General features: G+C 44.1%; 1 protein-coding gene across 1 annotated transcript in view; it reads left to right on the top strand.

The window, feature by feature from the left end:
• Nucleotides 1–22819, top strand: part of reck (reversion-inducing-cysteine-rich protein with kazal motifs) — a 69259-nt gene that overhangs the window by 32436 nt on the left and 14004 nt on the right. The window contains exons 11-17 of the mRNA XM_084938708.1: nt 5244–5456; nt 6405–6541; nt 7681–7824; nt 7904–8092; nt 13238–13360; nt 16604–16775; nt 21917–22106. Of these exons, the coding sequence (XP_084794834.1) occupies nt 5244–5456; nt 6405–6541; nt 7681–7824; nt 7904–8092; nt 13238–13360; nt 16604–16775; nt 21917–22106 (1168 nt within the window). The remainder of the gene's footprint in view (nt 1–5243; nt 5457–6404; nt 6542–7680; nt 7825–7903; nt 8093–13237; nt 13361–16603; nt 16776–21916; nt 22107–22819) is intronic.

Below are 22819 nucleotides of genomic sequence, written 5' to 3'. Positions count from 1 at the left end.
ACAGGAAATACTGGTGCATGGCAAGTTTATTTATACAGCACAATTCAACAACAAGGTGATTCAAAGTGCTTTACAGAGACATTGAAAAACAATAAAAAGCATGATTTAAAATTAATTAAAAAAAACAGTAGGTAAAATCAGAACAGTAGATAAAATCAGTAGTTAAAATATAAGTTATAATATATATAATATATATTTTGAAATTTAAGCTTAAAAGTGTGGATTTGGTGCTTTAATCAAATGCAGCTGAGAACAGGTGAGTCTTCAACCTGGATTTAAATAAACTGAGTGTTTCAGCTGATCTGAGACTTTCTGGGAGTTTGTTCCAGATATAAGGAGCATAAAAGCTGAATGCAGCTTCTCCGTGTCTGGTTCTGACTCTGGGAACTGATAAAAGACCGGATCCAGATGACCTGAGGGACCTGGAAGGTTCATACTGGGTCAGGAGGTCACTGATGTATTTTGGTCCTAAACCATTCAGAGCTTTATAGACCAGCATCAGGACTTTAAAGTCTATCCTCTGACGGACAGGCAGCCAGTGTAAAGACCTCAGAGCTGGACTGATGTGGTCCACTTTTTTGGTCTTAGTGAGGACTCGAGCAGCAGAGTTCTGAATGAGCTGTAGTTGTCTGACTGATTTTTTAGGTAGACCTGTAAAGATGCTGTTACAGTAATCAAGCCTACTAAAGATGAATGCATGGACTAGTTTTTCCAGGTCCTGTTGAGACATCAGATCTTTTATCCTTGAAATATTCTTGAGGTGATAGTAAGCTGATTTTGTTATTGTCTTAATGTGTTTTTCTAAGTTTAGGTCTGCATCCATCACTACACCCACATTTCTCGCCTGGTTTGTGGTTTTTAGGTGTACAGATTGAAGTTCTCTGGTGACCTGTGATCGTTTTTCTTTGGCACCAAAGACTATTACCTCAGTTTGTTTTTGTTTAGCTGGAGAAAATTGTGGCACAACCAGTCATTAATTTCCTCAATGCATTTACCAAGAGCCTGTACAGGGCCTCGGTCTCCTGGTGACATTGTGATATATATTTGTGTGTCATCTGCATAGCTGTGATAGTTTATTTTGTTGTTCTTTATAATCTGTGCCAGTGGGAGCATGTAAATGTTAAACAGAAGGGGTCCCAAGATGGAACCTTGGGGAACTCCACATGTGATACTTGTCTGCTCAGATGTGAAGTTACCTATTGCTACAAAGTATTTCCTGTTTTCTAAGTATGTTTTGAACCAGTTTAGGACAGTTCCTGAGAGACCTGCCCAGTTCCCCAGTCGTTTGAGTAATGTGTTGTGGTCAGCTGTATCAAATGCTGCACTGAGATCCAGTAAAACTAAGACTGACATTTTTCCACTGTCTGTATTCAGACATGTGTCATTAAACACTTTGGTCAGAGCGGTTTCAGTGCTGTGGTTCTGTCTAAAACCTGACTGGAAGGCATCATAGCAGTTATTCTGTTTAAGAAGTAATTGAGCTGTTGAGAAACTGCTTTTTCAATGATCTTACTTAAAAATGGGAGATTTGAGATCGGCCTGTAGTTGTTCATTTGTGTCTTGTCAAGATTGTCCTTTTTCAGTATAGGTTTAATTACAGCAGTTTTTAGTGGTTCTGGAAACACACCTGATAATAAAGAAAAGTTGACGATCTGTAACAGGTCTGACTCTAAAGTCTTTGAGACCTTTTTGAAAAAACTTGTTGGCAGGACATCTAAACACCAGGAGGAGGAGTTCAGTTGACCTAAGATGTCCTCCAGGTCTTTGCTGTTAATAGGGTGAAACTGTTTCATGGTGTTTAAACAGTTTTTCGGTGGACACAGTACATATTCTGGATCTGCTGTTGATGTACCAATTGCTTGTCTAATCTTTTGGATTTTTTTCTGTGAAGAATTTGGCAAAGTCATTGCAGGCCATGGTCGAAGTTCAGCTGCCACTGACACAGGAGGGTTTGTTAGGACTGGTTCTTATATAGCTCTTGGGTGCTCAGAGTAGAAACAACTCGCCTCATCCATACATGCACTTTTTTCAAAGTGCCTCAGACAACAACCTGGGGTTAGTATGATGCCCTAGTATACTTGGTGTGCAGACTGAGGCGGTCAGGGATCGAGCAGATGGATAATCAATAAACTGATGTCAAATAATGTGTTTTATCAGTTGTATAAGAGCACCAAACAAACTCCCCTCCAGTTACCAGAAGTAGAATAGAAAGACCTTGGTGCACGATGGAGGCCGTGTCCTGGCCACGTGTTCTTACACTGTTTTGTTAAAAATCTGATAACCAGAGAATATTGTCTAACTAAATGAGTTCATTAATTATTGGTTAACTAAGCAACTTATTAACTGCTGCCATAAATGTGACTGGGAGTAAAAGGTCAAGAAAGAAACGTCCTGTCATGGTATCTGGGTCATTTTCACATTCGGGCAGGAACTGAGTGGACCGTGTTGAACTTGAGGCAAAGAGCCACCATCAGTGGGGTAAGCCAGTGAGATTATTCCACAGTAGTGTGGGAGAGCATGTCCTCAGGCAGCGCTTTACCTCTGTTAAACTGCTGAGTGTGGTCCACGTAGAACAGCCTCCTCTGCAGTTTAGGCTTCTGAGTTCTTGTATGAAAGAAAATGTGTATAAATAGACCCGGTGGGTTCTGAAATGGAGCCACAAATGTATGAATAGACAGACACACAGTGGTGTGTGAATGGGATGGTGGATGAAGTGAAATGGGGCCACTCTGGGAGAATTCAAGAAACATAGCTGCTGACTTAAAGGTCCCCTTCAATTTAAACTGAATAATTATGTAATTAATAACATGAAAATATAAAAATGGTGTTTTTAGCTTCATTTGTTTCTTAAGTTTGATTACGAACAGGCTGTCACTCAGGTTCATATGTGTGTGTTTGCAGTATAGTGTGTGTTATATGTACAGTGTCTCCTGTTGAGAAGCCCACAGCCACACACAGAGTGTTTCAAAAACAGGAAGTACATGATGAAAAGTCATTTCTAAGTGATTTTATATGTTTATAAATACTAGATACAAAAAAAGTATTTAATTGGTTTTATTGGTGATCCAAACTTTTGGATGTTTTACTTTATTTTGCATATCCAAGTATGGCTGTGCAGATGTTGTTATTGACAGCCTGACTAATACAAACATAACAGAAATATCTCCCCACGTTGTCATACTCCACTTCCATAGGATAGAGGAGCCAAGCAGCCACAGCTGGATAGTTTGTATTGTTAGCAGACTAAATGTAGGAAGACTGAGACGCAGTGGGCTGCACCAGTGCAACACCATTTGTTTCTGCTGCTGGCAGTAATTACTGTAAGTTGCATTTTCATTTTTGTGACGGAAAGTCGTGCATGATTGTATTTCTGCAGCTGGGAGAAGATTTAATGAATCACGGTTTAGTAAGGTTGGCAGCAGACTATTCACTGCAAACTGGGCTGAACTGAGCACAAGTCCTAGCTCCCATGATAGTATTATGGAGGGCCATGACTGCCAAAATAAATCAAGTTCATCATTAAATAATTTGTTGTGTCATGAATTCATCAAAACTTGTAATAATTAATTAAATATATACGTTGCTTTTAAAATATCAGTTCATTTAATTTAAAATGTACGATGCATTTTTATTCATTTCCAGTCTAACTAAGGTGCAGCTCGGTGGCATCTACAGACACGGCAGCAGCTCTTCCAGTCCGTCCCCGTGTTACCAGCTGCAGACCTGTTCTGAGTGAAACATGATCTCATGAATAATTACCAGCTTCTCTAACCTCACTGCTAAGAGTTTTTGACAGTATTTTACGATCAACATATTTTGGGCATATGGGTCTATAATTAGCTGTTACGGTTTTGTTCTTCACTGGTATCAATGACATCATAGATCCTTTAAAATTGTTTTGGTGTGTCGCACATGTGATCAGTCTGTAAGCACGTGACCAAACGTTTGGACACACCTTCTCATTTAATGGTTCTTCTTTATTTTTATGACTGTTTACATTGTAGATTCTCACTGAAGGCATCAAAACTATGAATGAACACAAACAAAAAAGTATGAATTAACTCAGAACGTTTGATATTTTAGATTCTTTGTAACATCCAGCCTTTGCTTTGATTCCTGCTTTGCTCACTCTTGGCGTTCTCTCCATGAGCTTCATGAGGTTGTCTCCTGAAATGGTTTCCAACAGTCTGGAAGGAGTTCCCACAGATGCTGAGCACTTGTTGGTCCTTTTGCCTTCACTGTGCGCTCCATCTCATCCCAAACCGTCTCCACTGGTCAGGTGACTGTGGAGACGGTTTTTTTTCTCGTTTATGTTTTTGTTTTATTTTTTTATTCGTATTATTGTTTTGTGGATGTTATACTGGAGCAGGCGGGGTCAACGCCAGACTGATGAAAGATAAGAGAAGAAAGCAGAGAAACAGGAAAAGGAAACGGGAGACAGAAAAAGAGAGGAATGCTGCTTCTGTACACAGCAGCAACACACACAGGGAGGTACACACACACAGAAAAAACACTATTTTACTCTGTGTGCGTGTGTGTGTGTGTTTGTGCGTGTGTGTGTGTGTGTGTGCGTGTGTTTGTGCGTGTGTGTGTGTGTGTGTGTGTGTGTGTGTTTGTGCGTGTGTGTGTGTGCGTGTGTGTCAGGATGTGAGACTGCAATAATGAGACGCAGAGGCTGATAGGGGAAGACCCAGGAGATGCTGGCCGTCCACAGCAGCAGAGCTGTATCAGTACCTGTGGAGATTTCAAACTGCACTCTTTTACGCAGCAACCACAGTGCAAAGTTCCACTGATATTTGCAACATTAAGAATAAATTCCTCTCAAAGAACTCTGTCAGAAAACGATGGAAAAGCCTGACTCTGTACTGCTGCACTCCTGCATGGACTAAGCTCCTGTTAGCCTGACCCTGTGCATTACCAGATTTAGTTTTGCTTTGGAAGTCAAACCTAAGTTGGCCATGATGGCACCGACTATGGTTACAGAATCCCCCCACACACAGAGTGATAGAACCACACCCAGAACCTTCCCTGTGGAACCGTCGGTATTTTAAACCACCAATTAGCTGACTCACTTGAGACTAAACCCACCAATCAGACTCCACAGACGATTCCTGATGTGGTCAAGAAGGGAAAACCTGTGTGACGTTTCTCAGAGGATCTCTGGCTCCCTCTGTGGGAGCTGCTGTACGTGCACCGCTGAACGGCTCATTGACTTCCTGTTGTGTTTCTGTGTCTGTCCACAGGCCGACGGAGCTGTTTCGCAGCTGTAACATCCAGTCAGACCAGGGTGCCATGAATGACATCAAGCTGTGGTCTAATGGTACAATTAAGATGCCCTTCATGAACATCCCTGTGCTGGACATTAGGAAGTGTCAGCCCCATATGTGGAAGGCTGTGGCCTGCGCCCTGCAGATCAAACCCTGCCACAGCAGGTCCAGAGGGAGCGTTATATGCAAGTAGGTCTCCTCTCACCTTCACATGACTATTGTTGTACTTCTCTCTGTTATATCTATAATAAATGTAAAGCTCTGTCATAATACAACCAATAAGAAATGAATGTGAGTCCTCAATGACTTAACCCCTCACCCTATCGCACCTGTGTCGAATAAAGATGGCGGCTGTGTGTGTGGCGTGCCGTCAGCTGTTACCTGTTTTGTAAATTGATTAACACTCTGCATCACAGCAGACATGACACTAGTCTGTCTGTCCTTCTCCCACTCCCCTCTGCCCCTGAGATACTTTTATTATCCTCTCCTTGGGGCAGCAACTCATCCCTACCCCAGAGTGGGAACGACTCCCCCTTCTGGCCAAAAAAACCATGGCTTCAGTATTAAAGGCACTAAATCTGATATCTGCCACTTCAGCTTGGCTGTGAACCACCTCAGTGCAAGCTGGAGGCCATCAGCTGATGTGACAAGAAAAAAATGTTACACAGTATTGTTACTTTGTATTTTTGTTTAAACTTGTACCCATTTTATTTTATTTAGAATTCGGATTCAGTGTTACCTTGGGATATTCCTTTTGTCATCCATCCATTCTCTTCCAGTTATCCTTATCAGGGTCGTGGGGGGCTGTAGCCTACCCCAGCTACCATAGGGCAAGAGGCGGGGACAGGTAGCCTAATGAAGGGCTAACACAGAGAGAAATAAAACCACCACACTCACTCAGATTCAGTTTAGATTGACCTAACCCCACTAACTGAATGTGTTTGGATTGTGGGAGGAAGCCAGAGGGAACCCAGGCAAGCACGGGAAGAACATGCAAACTTCACACATATTTTAGTTTATTTAGAATGTTTTTACTGACTTTAACTAAATCATTTTAAAATCTAGAACAAATAAAGTATTGTTGTCTTTTCTTATCTAGTACATACCAGCTGTTCTATTTGTTTTATCTGTCTTCAGATCAGATTGTGTGGATATCTTGACCCAGTGTGGAGATACAAAACGTTTTCACGAAGGACAAACACCAGAGAGGATCTGTGAGCTCCTGTCGCCTATTGATGACCCTGAACACTGCATCCCTCTCTACAGATACCTTAGTGAGTCAGGTTACTCCAGCGTTTGTTTGCATTATACAGAAACAGAAGGGATCAGCTGTGAATGAAACAGATGCAGTCTTGTAATTCAATAACAAAAGAAAAACATTTTAAAAATCAATTGAGTTTGCCACTAGAGGGCAGCAGAGCACAGATGCTCAGAAGCTGATGGATACAGTACATCCTACAATGTTGTTTTGAATAACATTTTAGCAAACACATTGCTGCTTGTAACACAGCAGACTTATAAATATTAGCATCCCGATCCAAAGCTCAGTGGTTTCAAAATGGGGCTTTCAGTGATTACAGTCACTAGTGTTTGACATTTTCTGTGTCGCTGTTTCCTGTTGCCAAGGTAATGCACTGAAAACAAGAAACTGAAAGAGTTATTATCATCATTATTATTATTATTATTATTATTATTTTAATTATTGTTATTATTTGGCTGTACACTGGGAACATTAGCCAAGCTAATGGTGTAGTTCAGTTATTCTTAACAGAAATAATGCCTAAAACACAACTGATACTGCCTGTTGGTCAAAGTGTCTGTGCCCCTAACGTTACCAGTAGCCAAGATGACTGAGTTGCTTTTTTTTTCTTTAATTACCTTCAGCTTAAGGCTAGTTTTGATGATATGGTACAAATGTAAATAAATTCACGCGTTGCTTTATACAATAAAAAAGCATACATTATACACATGCACAGTAGAATGTGCAGCAATTTTCTGTAGTTGTTTTGTCAGTGTTTGGCTCCTACTCCCAAATCATGGATGTTAGAGCATCCAGTTCATGCCAAAAATGGTCTCTAATAGTTTCAGCTTTTAATTTGAAGTTCATTTAGACCGTTTTTACAACAACAGTTGTCCCAACACTTATTATATTTGAAGTTACTGAATGATCTGATGAATAAGCACATGTGTCCTATTTAATGGAAAGACAGAGTCAGGCTCAGCTGGAACTGTCTTTCCATTACATAGGACTAAGGGCTGCACATCGAGCCTCTATATGCTACATATTAGAATTCATAGTAGATTTGCATTAGGTCTCTTTTCTCCTGATGAGACTTTTCTTTTGAAAACACATATTCACATTCTTAAAAACAGAAAGCATTAATGGTACTTTCCCTTCCCACACACCATTAAGCACCCAGCTCCATAGGCAGCAACACTGTTGAGGAGGTTATCCATCCATGCAATCCTAACCCCTGTCCAAGCAACCACATATGCCAGGTGAACAGGAAGGGCTGCCTCGATGAGCTAAACTGTCAGCCATACCTCTGTGTGCCAGGTAAGACAAACTACAGTCCGTTTCTGCAGCTTCACATTATTCACATTCAAGAGGCTGAAGTCTGTTTTTATGTTTTCAGGCTGCAAAATGGGTGAAGCCTCTGAGTTCTTGGTGCAACAGGATGCTCGTATCCAAGTGCCTACGCGCACTGATCCTACGGTTTGCTTCGAGGTGTGCAGCTGTGGTCCCAGTGGGCGACTGGAGAACTGTGTGGAGATGCCCTGCATGGACACCAGCAAGCCCTGCATCGTAGGAGGACAGAGGAAGAGTAGGACTCTTAAAGACATACAATTCTTATAGTATACAGTTAGTTTGTAAGCATTTGGACAATGAAGCAATTCTTTTAGTAATTTTGCCTCTGCATACGAGGAAAGAAGATTTTAAATCAAACAATCCAGATGTTTTTGAAGTGCAGGCTTTCATCTTTCATTCATGGGATTTAACAGAAGTACTGCATTAACTGTGAAGTAATTACTGCCATTTCTAATACATATCTCCCAATTTTAAGGAGCTCAACAGTAATTATCTTGATGCATTGCTAATTCTCCTTCCTGCCTCTTCATACTTGGCTGCAAACTCTTTCAAGGTGAGCTGGAGGCCTGATGAAGGGATCTGAAGACTGCACCGTAGGTGGCTGACAGTTGGTGTCATTGCCCACCCTTCTGTTCAGTGACTGTCGTTCAACAGAGGAGGTGGCTTACAACAACATAGATGGCCTCTCTTTCTCCTCTTTTAAACCATCTGGTCCAAAATGTGAACATTAGCATCCTCGCCTGTATCTTTTAAGTGCAGATGTACAGCTGACTCTTGTCCTGTCAGAGGTGGCTCTTCTATGTTCTGCCATACGTTTATGGAGCAGCTGTTTGGTTTCTCCATTGTAGAGGTCTGAGCATTCTTTGCTGCACTGCATGGTGTGAACGATTCAAACCCGGCATGGCGTTAATTGGCTGTTTTCATTTAATTCAGACACACACACTCTTGCACAAAATGGTTCGACCAAATATCTCTGGCATGGTCAGCTTTTCAGCTGACCCCACACGTCTTTCTTGTCTCCAATCACTGGCGACACTAAAAAGGGAAGAGAGTTCATCAGTCTGACTCCCTCCCCCACCACTCCTACACTGCAGCAGAGCCAAAGGCCACACCCCTGCCACACCGACCCACTGCCCGACTGAGGCTTGGGCCGCATCTGGCCGGAGCCCTCTGTTTGAGGCAGCTGTCTGCAGGATGAAAGTGAGGCAAAAGTTAAGTGTGTTGAGCAGCAGCTCCCCACAGAGAGCCTTTTTCAACTGCACAAACGCACCGCTGAGCCAGATCTCGGACACAAACACGGACACGAACCGGCAATAGTACCCAGCCAGCCCCAGGAACCACCTCACCTCCTTTTTGGTCTTGGGGCATGGGCAGGATCCAATGGTGGCTGTCTTCTCCGCCTGTGGATGCGCCTGCCTGCCTCCCAAGTGGTACCCCAGATACTGTACCTCCCTCAGTCCAACTGCACACTTCTTTGGGTTGGCCGTGAGCCCTGCCAGCCTCAGGGAATGCAGGACCGTGCCCACCCTCTGCACATGCTCTGCCCAGGTGTTCCTGTGGATGATCACATCAGCCCGGTAGGCAGCAAGATATGCAGCAGGTGTGACCAGGTGCAGCACCTGGTCCATGAGGCACTGGACAGTGGCAGGGGCTCTGAACAAGCCAAATGGAAGAGAGACAAATTGGTACAAACCGTGCGGAGTGGAGAATGATTTTCCTTGGACTCTGCAGACAGGGGAACCTGCCAATAGCCCTTGGTTAAATCCAGTGTCGTAAAAAATTGAGTGGTGCCTAACCAGTCCAGGAGTTCATCAAGCCGGGGCATGGGGTAGGCATCAAACCGTGACACCTTGTCCACCTTGTAGGTAGACGACACAGAACCATATAGACCCACCTTTCTTCATGACCAGAACTATGGGGCTACACCAAGCTCTGTGTGACTCTTCTATTACTCCCATTTTCAGCATCTCTGGCAATTCCTTCTGAACAATTTGCTGTTTATGTTCAGCTCAATTCATCTCTGTCCTTCACCAGGCTCATCGGAGAAGTGATTTCAGCCTCTCGCCATCCTCTATGGAGGTTGAGGTGATATACCTGTGTGGCTCTTCCCCTGCCGATGTTGACTTCATAGTCATTATTGCCAACCCATAGTGTGACCAAGAATGGACGTGTGTGTGTGTGTCTGTCGCCACTCATGTCAGCATCCTTTGCAGTGCTGGTGGCCGGCGGGCTGCTACTCCATGCTCCCTCTGCCCCCATGGCCAGGTGCTCCTCTGCTAGCGTGACCGCAGTCTCCACTCTCATCGTGGCGTATCCCCTGGCAGCCCCTCCACAGTCCTCCCCATCATCTGACTGGCCCAGAACTGCAGCTAATGATACTTCGAGGAGAGGCCTAAACAATCCAGCACAGCGCTGTGAATTTCCCTAAAGCTACCTCGGTACGTTGGTGGTAGGCTCAGAGACGTTGTGGGAGACCCTCCAGACAGCAGTGGAAGCAGCCACAGCGCCCACTCAGTGGCAAGCCACTGACATACCTCGGCTGTGGCCTGGAAGGTCTCCAAAAAGACCTGCAGGTTGTTGCCCTCCGCCATCCGGTGCATCGGGGTGGCTCCATCCAGCCTCTCCAACACCTGCGTCTGCCGCTAAGCCAGCTCACGGTGCGTCAGCATTTGAGCCAGCAGCTGAAGCAGCTGCGTGGACTAAGGGACCACACCCCTGCCACACACAGATTACAGTTTGCTGCTTAGCTTGTGTTTGGGAGTTTGAGAAAAAACAGTTTTTAACTGGGAGTGAGTCTGAAGTGCAATGGGATGTGCTGAGGAAAAACTCCGAGTTTCTTTGTGTTTATCCAAGTTCAGATAACCACATGTTTTAAGAGCATGTTCCTTTTCTTTCCCTTCTGCCTTAGAGGGAATGTTTTCTTCCTGCTGTTGCAGGGTCCTGATCCTGGTGGTAGTCAAACAGTAGACACTTGTCTTTGTGTGTAGGTTTCCAGTAAACGTCAGTGTTGAGGCTTCCAACCTCTGCAGTGCACAGAGCACATTCTAAAATAAAAGTCTTTGTATCTACCCCGATGAACTTTGTGTTTCTATCCACTGAGATGATGTGAACAGTGAAGGCTTCTCCTTCTTGAGTTTTGATTGTGACTTAGGAGTAATCCTTATATCTGTACCAGTGGGGAGCTGCTATCCCTTTGATAGAGCCAAGATCTTTACTTTCCACTGCCTCCATGGCTACAGTGGATCTAAAAGAAAGGGTGCAAATCTGACCAGGGTCAAAGCTGGTTCTGTTGTGTAAGGAGCTGTCTCACTACGGCTGGTCTCTGGCAGCTCCACTGCCTCCACAGGCCCAGTAACATTACTTACTAACAGTTGGGAAAGGTATGGATATTCTGTACTTAAGTAGAAGTATAGATACTAGTGTTAAAAATTACTCCAGTAAAAGTTGAAGTACTCATTCAACTTCTTTACTCAAGTAAAAGTAAAAAAGTACAGACTCTGAAATATACTCAGTGTAAGAAAGCAAAAAATAAGCTTTGGAGGACATTTGAAGCTAACTGAGCCTCACAGTGTTATCGTAATGATTCAGCTTAAATCAGAAGAAAGAGAAGGAAAATTAAATTCACCAGGTGGGGAACCCTAAAATCAGTTGTTGTGGCTCAGTGTGGGGAAAGAATCATAACTCACAATCATTTTTATTAAGAGCTCCAGTAGATTTTGTTAGTGTACAGGCTGTGATCATCTGCTCGGAGCTTCACTGCTCTCTGTGGATGTACACACCTGAATTCAACAAGGTGTAAGCAGATGGTTCATGAGTTCATCCTCTACGCCAGTGTTTTCCAACCTTTTGGAGCCACGGTAGATATTTCACATTAGAAAAATCCCACGGCACACCACCAAACAAAAATATCACAAAAAGGACATTGATAAGATTTCCCTGCATAACAGGCAGAGCAGAATTGGCTCAGTTTGTCCCCAGTGTACCTTTTGTGCTTTCTCCTGACCACTGCTCATGCTAGGGCCTTCATCTAGCTCGGAGTTTTCTCCAGGACCAAGGTCAGATGGACTACTTTTTCACATATTTATCTATTGCTATGTACTGTCCTCCCGTGACTCATGCCAATCGCTTACTAATCTAATCAGGTGGACCCAGATAATCTTCCATGGCACACCTGGTCACACTACATTCACAGTACACTGTTTATCCTGTCTTTTTTCTAGTTCATATAAAGTTGGTATGAAGGTGGAATTCAGTGAATGAATATCAGCATCATCAGCTAAAATGTATATGAATCTCTGCTGCACATGATGTACGCTAACTGTGACCATGAACCCACTGCCACTGTTCTTTAATTTGAACCCATCACAGTGCAGCGAACTAACCTGTTTATCTGACACTAGCCTGCAGAGGATTTTCATGCAGCCTTTAAATAACACAGTTAGTCTGCCTCAGTTTGAGTTTTTTCATATTGTGAAACAAAACAAATCAGTGTCACATGTACAGACCCAATATCTCATTTAAAAACAAGGGCTTACATGCAATCTTTGCATTTATAGTTTATCAAATACCGCTGAGCAGCCCTTTAAAGCTAACCCTATCTTTCTTCGTCTCTGAGTGAAGTTAGCCCTCATTCTTCTCTCTCCTTGTGAAGACAACACAAACAGTTTGTGTGTTTGCTGATAGAAAGGCTGCATTTGAAATGACCTGCTACTTAAAAAGCATCAGTCACTTTATGCTTGCCTTCTGTAGGGCTAGCTACACTGCCACCTTAACCCCTGGCTTTGGCACATCATCTCTTTTCATGCAACATCCCCTGGTGTTTAGGCTCAAATCGGTTCGATGTATGAAGGCCCACAGCGACGAAATAATAACTTAGAATTCATTAAACCTAAGGTAACCAGCCTGTTTTGAAAATGTAAGGACTAGAAAGTACAGATATTTGTTTGAAAATGTAGGAAGTAAAAGTACAAAGTTATCAGAACTACTGAAGTAAAGTACACATACCTGAAAATTCTGCTAAAGTACAGTAATGAAGTATTTGTACTTAGTTACTTTCCACGTCTGCTTACTACTAATTAGCAGTGTTACTTGTCATTCATGTTAATGTTACTAACCTGTACAAAGTTCAGTGTTGAACGCGTTAGAATGCAAACATAAGGTTACAATAATGCACTTCAGTCTACGGTCTGAGCACAGTGATGAGTTGGTGAGTGCTGTTGACTTATTCCAAGTGTCACTGGTAGCAATGGGTACTACAGATACACTATTAATGTAACTAAACTCCTAGTTGTGGTTACACTGTGAAATCCGAGCGATGAATCTTGCACATTATGTTCAGCAACTTTATAACATGTTTTTGGTCGATATGTGTTACCGACAGGCCATGGGACGTCTTTCAAGACCGACTGCCACAACTGTTACTGCTTCGCTGGTGAGACCGTCTGCTCCACTAAAGAGTGTCTCAGCTCTGGATACACAGATGACAGTCATCGACACTTTACTGGTTAGTGTTTCAATAGAGTTTGGACATTTCTGATAATGAACTACAGGTTAATCCATCCATCCATCCATCTTCATCCGCTTTATCTGGGGCAGCAGCCTAAGCAGAGAAGCCCAGACCTCCCTCTCCCCAGCCACCTCCTCCAGCTTATCCGGGGGAACACCAAGGCGTTCCCAGGCCAGCCGAGAGATATAATCTCTCCAGCGTGTCCTGGGTCTGCCCCGGGGCCTCCTCCCGGTGGGACATGCCCGGAACACCTCACCCAGGAGGCGCCCAGGAGGCATCCTTGTCAGATGCCCGAACCACCTCAGCTGGCTCCTTTCGATGTGGAGGAGCAGCAGCTCTACTCTGAGCCCCTCCCGGATGGCTGAACTTCTCACCCTATCTCTATGGGAGAGATGAGATTCTGAGGCCACCGAACTGAAAGCCCTCCACCACTTGGCTGCGCCTAGAAATCCTGTCCATAAAAATTATGAACAGAATCAGTGACAAAGGGCAGCCCTGGCGGAGCCCATCTCCCACCAGGAACGAGTCCGACTTAATGCAAACCAATCTCATGCAATGGTTGTATAGGGATCGAATGGCCCGTAGCAATGGGCCAGACACCCCATACTCCCGCAGCACCTCCCACAGGACACCCCGAGGGACACGGTCGAATGCCTTCTCCAAGTCCACAAAACACATGTAGACTGGTTGGGCAAACTCCCATGCACCCTCAAGTATCCTTGAGAGGATAAAGAGCTGGTCCAGTGTTCCGTGACCAGGACGAAAACCGCATTGTTCCTCCTGCATCTGAGGTTCGACTAGCGGACGAACTCTCCTTTCCAGCACCCTGGCATAGACTTTCCCAGGGAGGCTTTTTCCATGGCCTCTCTGAACTCCTCCCACACCCGAGTTTTTGCTTCAGCCACTGCCCGAGCCGCATTTCGCTTGGCCTGTCGATACCTGTCAGCTGCCCCCGGAGTCCCACAGGCTAACCAAACCCGATAGAACTCCTTCTTCAGCCTGGTGGCTCTCTTCACCTCTGGTGTCCACCATTTGGTTCGGGGATTACCACCACGGCAGGCACCAACCACCTTGCGGCCGCAGCTCAATGCAGCAGCTTCAGCAATGGAGATGCTGAACATGGTCCATTCGGACTCAATGTCCCCAGTCTCCCTCGGAATGCTGTTGAAGCTCTGCCGGAGGTGTGCGTTGAAGATCTCGCGGTCTGGGGCCTCTGCTAGACGTTCCCAGCACACCCTCACTACACGTTTAGGTGCACCGGGTCTGTCCAGCGTTCTCCTCCGCCACCTGATCCAACTCACCACCAGGTGGGGATCAGTTGACAGCTCAGCCCCTCTCTTTACCCGAGTGTCCAGAACATATGGTCGCAGGTCTGGTGATACAATTACAAAATCGACCTGCGGCCTAGAGCGTCCTGGTGCCACGTGCACTTATGGACACTCTTATGTTCGAACAAGGTGTTCGTTATGGCCAAACTGTGATTTGCACAGAAGTCCAATAACAAAACACCGCTTGGGTTCAGATCAGGGAGGCCGTTCCTCCCAATCACGCCCCTCCAGGTCTCTCTGTCGTTACCCACGTGAGCATTGAAGTCTCCCAGAAGGACAACAGAGTCTCCAGGTGGAGCACCTTCCAGCACCCCACCCAGGGACTCTAAGAAGGCTGGGTACTCTGAACTGCCACTCGGCGCATAAGCGCAGATGACAGTCAGGACCCGTTCCCCGACCCTAAGGTGCAGGGAACAAACCCTCTCATCCACCGGGAAGAACCCCAACGTACCGGCAGCAAGCCGAGGGGATATTAGAATACCCACCCCAGCCCGCCGCCTCTCACCAGGGGCAACTCCAGACTGAGACAGAGTCCAGCCCCTCTCCAGGAGACTGGTTTCAGAGCCCAAGCCATGCGTACAGGTGAGCCCGACTATATCTAGCCGGTACCTCTCAACCTCACGCACTAACTCAGGCTCCTTCCCCACCAGAGAGGTGACATTCCATGTCCCAATTGCCAGTCTTGGCAGCCGGGGATCAGTCCGCCAGGGCCTCCAATGCACCTGACCCCTATGGCGCCTCCTGCGGGTGGTGGGCCTGCGGGAGGATGGGTCCATGTCCCCTTTTCGGGTTGTGCCCGGCTGGGCCCCATGGACTAAGGCCCGGCCACCAGACGCTCGCCCTCAGGCACCCTCCCCAGGCCTGGCTCCAGGGCGGGGCCCCGGTAACTCTATCCCGGGCAGGGTAAACTGTTCCCTCGATGTTTTTCTCATAAGGGTCTTCTGAATCGCTCTTTGTCTGGTCCCTCACCCAGGACCAATTTGCCATGGGAGACCCTACTAGGGGGCAAAAGCCCCCAGACAACATAGCCCCTGGGATCCCTTGGACACACAAACCCCTCCACCACGATTAGGTAGCGATTCACAGAGAGGCAGGTTAATGCAATATTATTTTATTAAATATAAGATATAAAAGTGGCTTTTGTTGGTTATTAAAACATGTTAGACATGTACGATGGATTATCCCCAAATTCAGTGTTGAAGAAAAGAAAAATCACACTTGTCCAAGAATATTCCACGCAGTAACATCCAGAGCTCAACAGGAAGTCGATGTCAAAGCACAAAACTAAACAAAGGTTTAAAATACCAATTTTTTAGCCTTGAAAAGTTTGCAGTTTACAGCCTGGTAAAAGCCTCTTCATAACTGTTGTGGCCTCTGACTATTTTTCACCACAAAAATTCTGCACACCTGAATGGGCATCATGCGGCTTGAAGGAAAAAAAGACAATAAAAATAATTAAATACAATTCCTACGAACAGCCTCACTTTACTGCTTGTACATTTATAAAATTACAACATTTATTTCCATCTGAACTTCATCAGGTATACCTGGACTATATATTCCCAATAAATGTGTGATACAGTACTTCTGGAAAGTAATGTAATGTTGTAGCCTTATTTCAACATGAATTAAATTCACTTTTCACCAAAATAATTAAAGAGATAAGGGTTTGTGATTAGATTGCTAAAATTGCATCCGGTGGGTTAAAAAGCAAGGCATGGACAGAACTAAACCCCAGTATTCTGAGATGTTTGCCTCTACTTTGGAGAGTATAATGGATTAGAATACAACCCTAACAGGTTATTTTCCTTAAAGCGGATTGTTTCTTTTAGCTTTCTGTTAACTCTTGGTTGTATATAAGTCACGCTTCTCAGTGAAATAGTGGTTTCTGTCTCCATCTGCCCTCCCATAGGTCTTCCCTGTAGCTGCCAGGACCGCTTTGTTCCAGTGTGTGCCTCTAATGGGCGGACATATCCCAGTGCCTGTGTTGCTCGATGTATGGGATTCAAGGACAGTCAATTTGTCTTTGGCCCGTGCCACCTCAGTAAACCATGTGCCAGCAAACCCTGCCAGAGAAACCAGAGGTGGGTTCAGTACATTTTACTTGCTCTCTGTCCTTGTCCCAACTAGGGATGGGAATTGATAAGAATTTTGGAATTCTGATTCCATTATCAACATCACTTATCAATTCAATTCCTTATCGATTCTCTTGTCGGTTCTATTTGGGTGGTCTTTAGGTCTGCTTCACCACTAGAAGACATTACATTCATGCAAATTAACTGCATGCTGTGTGGTCAAATGTTTGTGCATGTTGGAGGTTGTCACGGTGGGCTGCGCTGGGGTATTTTGTGAACGGGCCCAAAAGCAGATGCAGAGAGGTATAGCTGGTTTCAACACAAAGTGAGCCTTTATTCAGGCTGAAGGCAGCTGCAAACATGAAACTATAAACAAACTATGACTGACTGTGAAAACTGACGAGTATTCACAAAGCAGGAACTCCAGCAACACTTGAGGGAAGATGAACAACTTTAATAATTGACCAACGCGTTTCGGCTTGTGGCCGTCATCAGGGTCATAGTAAAACATTGTAAAAATTGCTTAAATACAAGACAGGAAACAGAAAAAAAATTTCAAATTAACCAGTCAGAACTTCATAGATAGGTCAGCTGACATATAATAGGTAGGTATTGGTTAACTGGCTAAGTCACGCCCAAGTAAATACCGGACTAGATCATTACTGATGAGGAGGAGGGGGGGTGACATAACCCCAATATGTCTGAAAATAACACATGCATGAAATGCATAAGGAGGATGCTATAAATATACACACAGGTTTAAAAAAAAAAAAAAGGGGGGGGGGGGTCTTTAATGGTAAAAGCACATTTGAATTGGAAAACAAGATTACATCATCACATAGGTACACATTTGTTAAAAGATCCTTATGTCTCTAAAATGTAAAATATCTAAAATTTAGACTTAAATTGTAGACTTAAGATGAGATGTCTAAAACGTTACTTCTTCTTTGGCTAAAATAATAAGATTAATTAAATAAACATTACTCGTGTGAGAGTAATTTAACTGGTTTTAAAAAAAAAAAAAAAAAAAAAAAAGGGTGTTGTTCATAAAAACTCATTGATAGAAAAGTCCTCATTCATACCTCAGGGGTGCAGACTCTTAAAAAAGGAATATCCAATATGCTTCTCTTTTTTTCCGGATAAAATTTATATTGCCACCTCTTTGGTTTAGTTTAATAGCTTCTATGCCTAGGAAAAATAATGGTGAATTTGGATGTTTATCATTGAAGTGTCTTGCAACAGGGCTGGTTAAATCATTCCTCTTGATCGAATTTCTGTGTTCATTAATTCGATCTTTAAGAGGGCGGGATGTTTCTCCTATATATATTTTATTGCATGGGCACTGTATCATGTAGATTACATTTTTAGTTCTGCATGTGATAAAGCCCTTTATGGCAATGGTTTTGTCACCTATAGGGTCTTTGAATGATTTAACATTTTTGGTGTATTGACAATTAATGCATGCCCCACACTTGAAATTACCATGTAGGTTATGGGTTATCAGGGTTTTATCTGGAGTATCAGGGTCCTGGCAAGCTCTAACAAGCCTGTCTTTAATATTCCTTCCTCTCCTGTAGGTTATCATTGGTGGTTCTTTGAAAGTACCTAATAAGTTTGGGTCATTCTGAAGGATATGCCAATGTTTTAGAATTATTTCTTTAATTGTTCTGGTTTTTGGCATAAAGGTTGTGCAGAAGATAAGGTTAGGTTTATGTTTTGGAGATTTCTTGGTTGTTAAATAGACATCCCTACTTACTGAACTCACCTTCTCTTCTGCAGATCTTAACCAGTCCTCTTTATACTTCCTTTCTTTGAATTTCTTTGAATCTCTTCTTTACTCTCATTATATTCATCATGAATCTCAAAAACTTGACAAGTATAACAGACAACCTGACAATGAGTGAACAGAAACACAGACTAAATACACACAAGGGGTGATAACAGGAAGTGAAAACACATAAGGAAACAGCTGATACACATGAACCTAATGACACTACTGGGAAGAGAAACTAAATACAATGACAACAGCACAGTAGACTCCTCCAAAATAAAACAGGAAGCATGAGACGCAGAAATGACAGCAGAAGCTTGACAATAGGGAACACACAGACCTAAAACATATAACAAACTAGACAAGAAACAAAACACAAAACTCTTTGTTGTGATCAGTGTTGGGTCATTACTCGAAAAAAATAATGTTTTACACACATTACACAGAACACTTAACGTGAAAGTAATGCAGTACCTTACATTACTTTGAAACATATTGCAAATGCAGGACTCAAACTGCAGGACTCTGAAGGGTTACGATTAAAGTGGATTTATTTACAGAGTGACACCTGGTGCTTTATACAGTGGCTAAGGGGAAAGGGCTCTAGGGAATCGAGGAAAGGGAAACACGTCCAAAAGCTCTTCACCAAGACAGTCACCCACAGGTCCAACTCGCAATCTATGCTGACGCTCACTCACGACACACTCGCTCGAGTGTCCAGTCACAATGGGACTGGAGAGGTAAGGTTTGAGCTGGAAGACAACATGCATGTGCATATTGCGAGGTAGCTTCAGACAGGCAGAAACAGGGTTAGGAGGGTTGGGAGCCAGTTTTCTAGAATCTTTCCAGATTCTACTAGATTCTACTAGCCCTCTGCTGGGCTAATAGGGAGGTCAAGGGTCCGATGTCAGTCTGCCAGCTGCTTGTTCTGTTCCTTGGTTGGAAGGAGAGCGGCTCAGGTGGCCCTCCATAGGCAGCAAAACCTGCGCAAATGATGAATGTAAGGGACTGAAACCACGGTCAAAGATGATGTCCAAAGGATCCCATGGAGCCGGAAGATGTGGTTCGTGAAGAGTTGGGCTGTTTCCAGAGCTGTAGGGAGTTTAGATAAGGCCACAAAGTGAGCCACTTTAGAAAAGCAATCAACGATAGTCAAAATTACCGTGTTCCTGGGAGGTAGACCGGTCACGAAGTCAAGGGCAATGTGTGACCACGGTCGTACAGGGGTTGGCAAAGGTTGAAGCAGGCCAATGGGGGGAGAGCTCTTTGACTTGTTTTGAGGTAGTGCTGGCAGAAACATACTACCTTGTGTCCTTGGCCAGCGGTGGTCACCAGAAGAGGTGTTAAAGGAAGGAGATAGTTTGGTGAATCCCTGGACGGCAGGTGAACTTGGTATTATCTGCCCAATGGAGTACCTGAGGCCGGACAGAGGATGAAACATAAAGTCTCTTGGCGGGCCGGGTACAGGGTGAGGTTCCAACCACTGAGCCTCCCAAATAGCTGATTTGATCTCCCAGGTCACCGCTCCCATGATGCAGGTACGTGGGAGAATCCAGGATTCTTGGGAGTGTCTTCAGAGGTCGAGAATTGCCGGGAGAGCGCGTCGGGCTTTATGTTGCGTGAACAAGGTCTGTAAGTGTTGGAAAAGTTGAAACAGGTAAAAAACAGAGCCCACGTGGCTTGTCGGGCGTTTAGCCAATTGGCGGACTGCAGATAGGCTAGGTTCTTATGATCGGTCCAGACGATGAATGTTTTTGAAGTTCCTTCGAGCCAGTCCGCCACTCCTGCAAGACAAGCATTACGGCTAGGAGTTCCCAGGTCCCCTACTTCATAGTTCTGTTCTGCAGGAGTAACAGTAGTAAGCACAGGGGTGGAGCTTACCTTCATGGTCTTTCTAGCGCACAGCTCCCACCCCAGGGTCGGAGGCATCCTCCTCCATGATGAACTGGCGTGTTAGGTCCAGTAGTGATAGGATAGGAGCAGAGACGAAGGGTTTCTTGAGGTGGTTAAAGGCAGTCTGAGCTAACTGGTCCCACTGAAACAATACTGTGGGAGAAATCAAGTGAGCGAGAGGCAAGGCAATTCTTCTAATGTCCCGGATGAAACAGTGATAGAAATGAGTGAATCCTACAAAGCGCTGGAGTTGTTTTCAATTAGAAGGCTTGGGCCAGTCAAATACTTCTTGAACTTTAACCGGATCAGGCTTGAGATTCCCCTGCTCAATGATGTAATCCAGGAAAGAGACAGTTTTCACATGGAATTCACAATTCTTCCCTTTTACAAACAATTTGTTCTCCAACCCGAATGGCATCACCAAGTAATCAAAGCAGTTCATGTGACAATCATCTCCTCACCCAGAGATGTAATCTTTCCTCCGGTCAATATTGGGATCGTGTTGCTGGAGCCAGGTATAACCTAAAACGAGCGGAGTGAGAGGAGTCTTGAACGCGGAACAACTGATCAGTTCAGAGTGGCTGCCAGGGAGGGTGAGAGCGACCGGTTCAGTTACGTGAGTGATATCTGGAACCTTCTGATATCAGCTTGGCTATCAGTAGATATGTGTCTCATCTAAGCTAATAATCAAATTATAAGCAAATAACTTTATAATTATTATTGATTAATCTATTTTAAAACTGCATCCTTCTTCAGTTTGTTACTAATACAAGATCAGCACGTTTAAAATCAAATTCTGTATTTGTGAAGCATCTGTAAAAGATGCTGAGACCAACAAGAACTGCAAAACAGCATTGATCAGCTCATAGCTCAGTTTGATTTGGTTCACATTGTGTTGGTGCAACAATGGTGTAATAAAATGTTAAACTAAAATGAACACACACACACACACACAGAGCGAGCGCTGAAGCTCTTTGCTTTCTCACAGTAAACAATGCAGTGAGTGATCCACCTCAGGTGTGTGTAACACATGATTCGCCCAGCCTTGAAGACTTTTCAGTTGCTATGGTAATAGAGCAAGGTTCTGTGTGTTCAGAAGAAAAAGGTTTGCTCCTGTTCATTTGCTCTTTTTATTGCAGCTTTGGAAATTGCGTACACATAGTTCCTTAAAGAACAGAATGGAGTTATATACATGCAGTGCTGTGATAAAGGATTTGCCTTTGTGATGATTTTTTGCATACATTTGACTTAGTGGTCACACTAGCACAAGCACATTTTAAATGATTATTTCATTTATTAAGGGGAAAGAGTTATCCAGGCTAATCTGCCCATATGTGATTAAAGCTTGCGTCTTTAATCTAATTATATTTATTTTGATGACCTGTAACATATAGGTGTGGAAAATATGTAACAGACTAAGAAATCAGGGGCGCTCAAGGGGCAAATACTTTGTCATGGTACTATATGTTTATGTGTGCTTTGGCAGGTGCATCCCAAAGTATCGCGTGTGTCTGAGTGACGTGTCGGACTGTCCGCAGTATGAGTGCATCGGGCACGCGGCAACCTGCGACAAGAACAGCGAGGACCCAGCCTGCGACACTGAGGGCATCGACCACCGCAGTCTGTGCCATTTGCACCAGGCTGGGAAAATCTTGGCCTACATGGGCCGCTGCCAGGTATGTTCCACAGAAAGGTTCAGACAGACGTTTTCAGGGGGATTGTCCTCACCTTGAGAAACTGGAAATTGCTGAGCTAGGAGTTCAGAATCTGCTGTTGTTTGTTGTTGTTGTTTTTGTCACTTTATTTTAAGCAGGAGACTTAATCATGTGACGTCTTCAGTGTTATTAAAGCTAAAAGCCTCTCAGTATTAGAAGGACTTCCGTAAAGGTTTACTTATGCTCTCAGTTAGGCCCTAACCTAAGGTCCAACACAAGCAAATAAAATAAATAAATAAAATAAAAAACCCTGAAAAGCCTTCAGTCAGCTGCAACAAAAGTGGACATGGACTAGAAAGAGGGAGCATATTTCTCCCATATTGGCTTCTCTTCACTGGCTCCCTGTGAATCTCATCTTAAATACCTCGTAGTATTCTATCACCCCAACTGAGCAGGTCAGTCTCAGAGCGCTGGGGTGTTTGTAAACTGTAAACAGGGCATTGAAAAGTGGAACCGTCTCTCTGTTTGGATTCTGCATTGAATTATTAGTTATCAGTCATTTCTGGCACTCTTCGACAGTGTGTCTTTTGTCGTGTCTGCACTTTCATAAAGACGCCGACTGTAATGACAGCTGGGGTGAACAAGGCTAAGCATCAGCCTTTCAAATGAATTTAAAGTCTATCTGGGTCTTTGGTTGATTAATAGGCTGGTGTGGAAAAATGCTGCCACTCCTC

This window comes from Perissodus microlepis, chromosome 9 (assembly GCF_051167445.1).
Source record: "Perissodus microlepis isolate ML-2025 ecotype Zambia chromosome 9, ASM5116744v1, whole genome shotgun sequence".
Lineage (NCBI taxonomy): Eukaryota > Metazoa > Chordata > Actinopteri > Cichliformes > Cichlidae > Perissodus > Perissodus microlepis.
This window is presented reverse-complemented; position numbering and strand designations above follow the sequence as displayed.